Source organism: Phalaenopsis equestris, unplaced genomic scaffold, assembly GCF_001263595.1.
Source record: "Phalaenopsis equestris unplaced genomic scaffold, ASM126359v1 Scaffold225890, whole genome shotgun sequence".
Lineage (NCBI taxonomy): Eukaryota > Viridiplantae > Streptophyta > Magnoliopsida > Asparagales > Orchidaceae > Phalaenopsis > Phalaenopsis equestris.
This window is the reverse complement of record NW_018243922.1, coordinates 1-3,222: the sequence shown is the minus strand read 5'-3', so window position 1 is coordinate 3,222 and position 3,222 is coordinate 1. Positions and strand designations below refer to the sequence as shown.

At 34.0% G+C, this 3,222-nt stretch overlaps 1 protein-coding gene across 1 annotated transcript; it reads left to right on the top strand.

The window, feature by feature from the left end:
• Nucleotides 1–26: 26 nt before the first annotated feature.
• LOC110037855 (vacuolar protein sorting-associated protein 24 homolog 1-like) lies at nt 27–2,921 on the top strand (the record flags this gene model as incomplete). The annotated part of the gene is made up of 3 exons (XM_020742584.1): nt 27–256; nt 363–439; nt 2,819–2,921. Coding segments are annotated over exons 1-3 (292 nt in total), but the record flags the coding sequence as incomplete, so codon positions are not given.
• Nucleotides 2,922–3,222: the final 301 nt, after the last annotated feature.

Sequence of the window (3,222 nt, the reverse complement as noted above, 5' to 3'; positions counted from 1 at the left end):
ATATTAACGTAAATGCCCACAAAGGAAAACCAGGCACAAAGAACCTGCAGCTTCTCCGTTGATTGTGCCTTCATGATCTTCATGAACCCTAAGACCTTCGGAAACTCAATTGTGTGAGCTCGTAGATCTTCTTTTCTAAGCGGGATGGATACGATGAAGAATCTGTTAAAGCCAAAGCCAAGCCCTCAACAGCAGCTCAGGGATTGGCAACGACGTTTACGCCAAGAATGCCGATACGTGGAGCGCCAGATTAGAGGCAACCCTCTTTCTCCTTTTACAGATGCACTAATTGGGATTCTTTATCGTATCCTTGTTTTTTTTTTCTCTTTAATTTGGTTAATTAAATGGTGATTTATTTGCAGATGTGGAGCGGGAAGAGCGGAATGTGCAGAAGGCTATTAAGGAAGCAGCGAAGCGGAACGACATGGCATCAGCTAAGGTTTGGTGTCCTGAGGTTCCTTTACCTTGTGATCGCGGAGTTTGTAAATAATTTGTGGATGAGAGCCTGCTATGATTTAATCTTGATTGCCAGTTATCTATTTTACTGATTTCTCATTGCTTTTGAGGTAGGTTTGATATGATGGATTTTGTTATAATTTGTGCCCAAGAATTTCTGAAAAGTTGAGTAAAAACTTTTGCTAAATAGAGTTAGACATCAGGTCGCAATACCCAGCAATGAAGGAAGAAGAATGATTCATAATATTTATCTCAACTAATTGGGGTAACTCTACTGACAATGGAAAAGATGAAAATGCACTGGAACTGAGAGAAACTTCGCTGGTACATATTTTTTAGTTCGGTCTTCCCAAGTTTATGTACCTGTCTAAGTTCCCATAACATTCTTAAGTCTGGAGGAGAAAGGTTGTTTTTTTATAGATGTATGGAAAGAAAAAATTTATAACTTGTGCAAAACATAATTTTTAATTTGATTGTGGTGAGATTTAGGCAAGTGCTGACTTGAACGTCATTCAGAAAACTCATAGTTGAATTCAATTGCCGTGAGAGGGTTTGGTTACTATGTCAACTACCTTTACACCGCCATTACTTAACTAATCTATTTTTGTGAACTTATTTAGGATGTAGGCTTTAGTTAGACTTTGTAGGACCAACACTTCTAAAAATGCGTCGTACCCGTGTCGGACACGTATAGGACACAAACACTTATTCGACGCAGTCCAACACTTGTCAGACACTGCAACATATGTGTCTAAATTTTTTTTCGGACCGATGTGCACTTGGAAACATTCGTAACACACATCTACATTGAATCATATATTGGCTCAATACGATTTGCGGAAAAATGAGGCACGAGAAATAGAAAATTATAGATATACAGCTATAGCTATTTATTAAGAAAAAATGAGAAATATAAGATATATAAGTTAAGATAAACGAGATCTAGAGGCTCTAATCAATAGAATCTCGAGGAAAGGAAAAAGTGATATTTTGAAAAATTATTATATGAGAGTTTCAATGAAGGATTATTATATGAAGGCTTAGTAGTGAATTTTATAAATCTACAAATAGACTAGCCTTCTTCTATGAATTCAAATGTTGGATGATAAAACTTACGATAAAATGAAAATGATAAGCGAGTTGCATGAAAAAATTAGCAAGGATAAAATGATAAATGATTATATTAGAGGGGTTTTGGCAATAGTTATTATTGGAGATAGGTTACTAGAAAATAGATTTAATTTTTTTGGATGCGCAATGCAGAGTTGAAAATGCATCCATTACACATGCATATAAAGTTAAGGTCAAAGGATTAAAAAGAATAATGTATAGGACTAGGTTAATGTGGATAGAATTTCAAAAATATTCATGTAGAATAGGTTTAAAACATTATTGATGCTCAAGGGAAAGAATGAAAAATGTGAATTTAAAAAACTGACCTAAAAAATAGGATGATTGTAATAATGTTAATGATGGCGATGAAGAGGAAAATTTTAAGAGCATATGTATAGAATCATGAAATATGTGTAGATTTATCCATAAATATTATAAAATTATTGTTAAATTGGCTATATTATATAGCTTAGAGTGGGCAATGAAGAAGGCACTAAGTATAAAGTTGATTTTTATTGAAATCTGTATCTTAAGATGGATATGCTCTGAAACAAGAAAGGTAAAGAGAGCAATGAATATTTAAGAAAGATGTTGGAAGTACAATCTATTGAATATAATACTTAAAATGGATTCAGGCTGGTTGAGCATGTACACGGGAGAGAAGTAGATGCACCAATAAGGTGGTTGCGCAAAATTAATTTGAAAAAATTAGGAAGAAAATGATATTTTTGGCATAGCTATTATGACTTGAAGTCATTGCAAAAATAGTGACACTGAATAAGTTAAAAACCTGAGGCAGTGGACGATGACTTATAAGCCAATCTCGGATAGTTAGTTTAAAGCTATTGATTATGTCGATGATGGGCTTAATATCCCATAGGATAGGTGAAAACAATGAGGTTTAAGAAGTAATGGCTTGAAACTACTACTATTACGCTTAATCACGAAGTAATAAATTGGTAGGATTCTTATTAATTTAGAGAAAACTTAAATGCTTTTGCCCATGTTAAGTAACCAGTACAAGAATTGAGAATGCAGTAACTTCTTGTTATGGGTTTAAAAAGTATAAACATTGAGAGATTTAGTTATATGCAGAAAGGTGATATTCATATTCCGGTTAAGAAAGAAATTTGAGTTGAAAATTTTGCCTATTTCCAGCTTTCACCTTATCTTGAGTTTATAATTTCTTCATGCATATTACCTATATTTTTATCAAAATATCATTTGATGTGTGTATTTAAAATTGCAGACACTTGCTAAAGAAATTGTAAGATCAAGGAGAGCTGTTAACCGCCTTCATGAAAACAAGGCACAGCTAAATTCGGTTTCTATGCACCTTGGTGAAATCGTGGGTATGTGACTATAATTTGCATTGTAATTATATGTTAAGTATCTAGTTTGTATGACCTTTTAGCTAATCCTTTGAGCAAATTTTGCTATATTCTTTCTGACTAGTTTGCTAGCATCATTTAAACATTGTCTACAACCATCACTTTTCTTTAATATATATATATTAATTTATGTTAAAACTATTTTTATCCCTTTTCTCTTTAGCCCAAACTCCCCATTCTCCGCGTCCGAGCTCTGCCTACCTTCCTTCTCCCGTTCGCGTGCCTGGCCCTTTCTCGTTCTCGAGCCGACCGAACTCTTCTT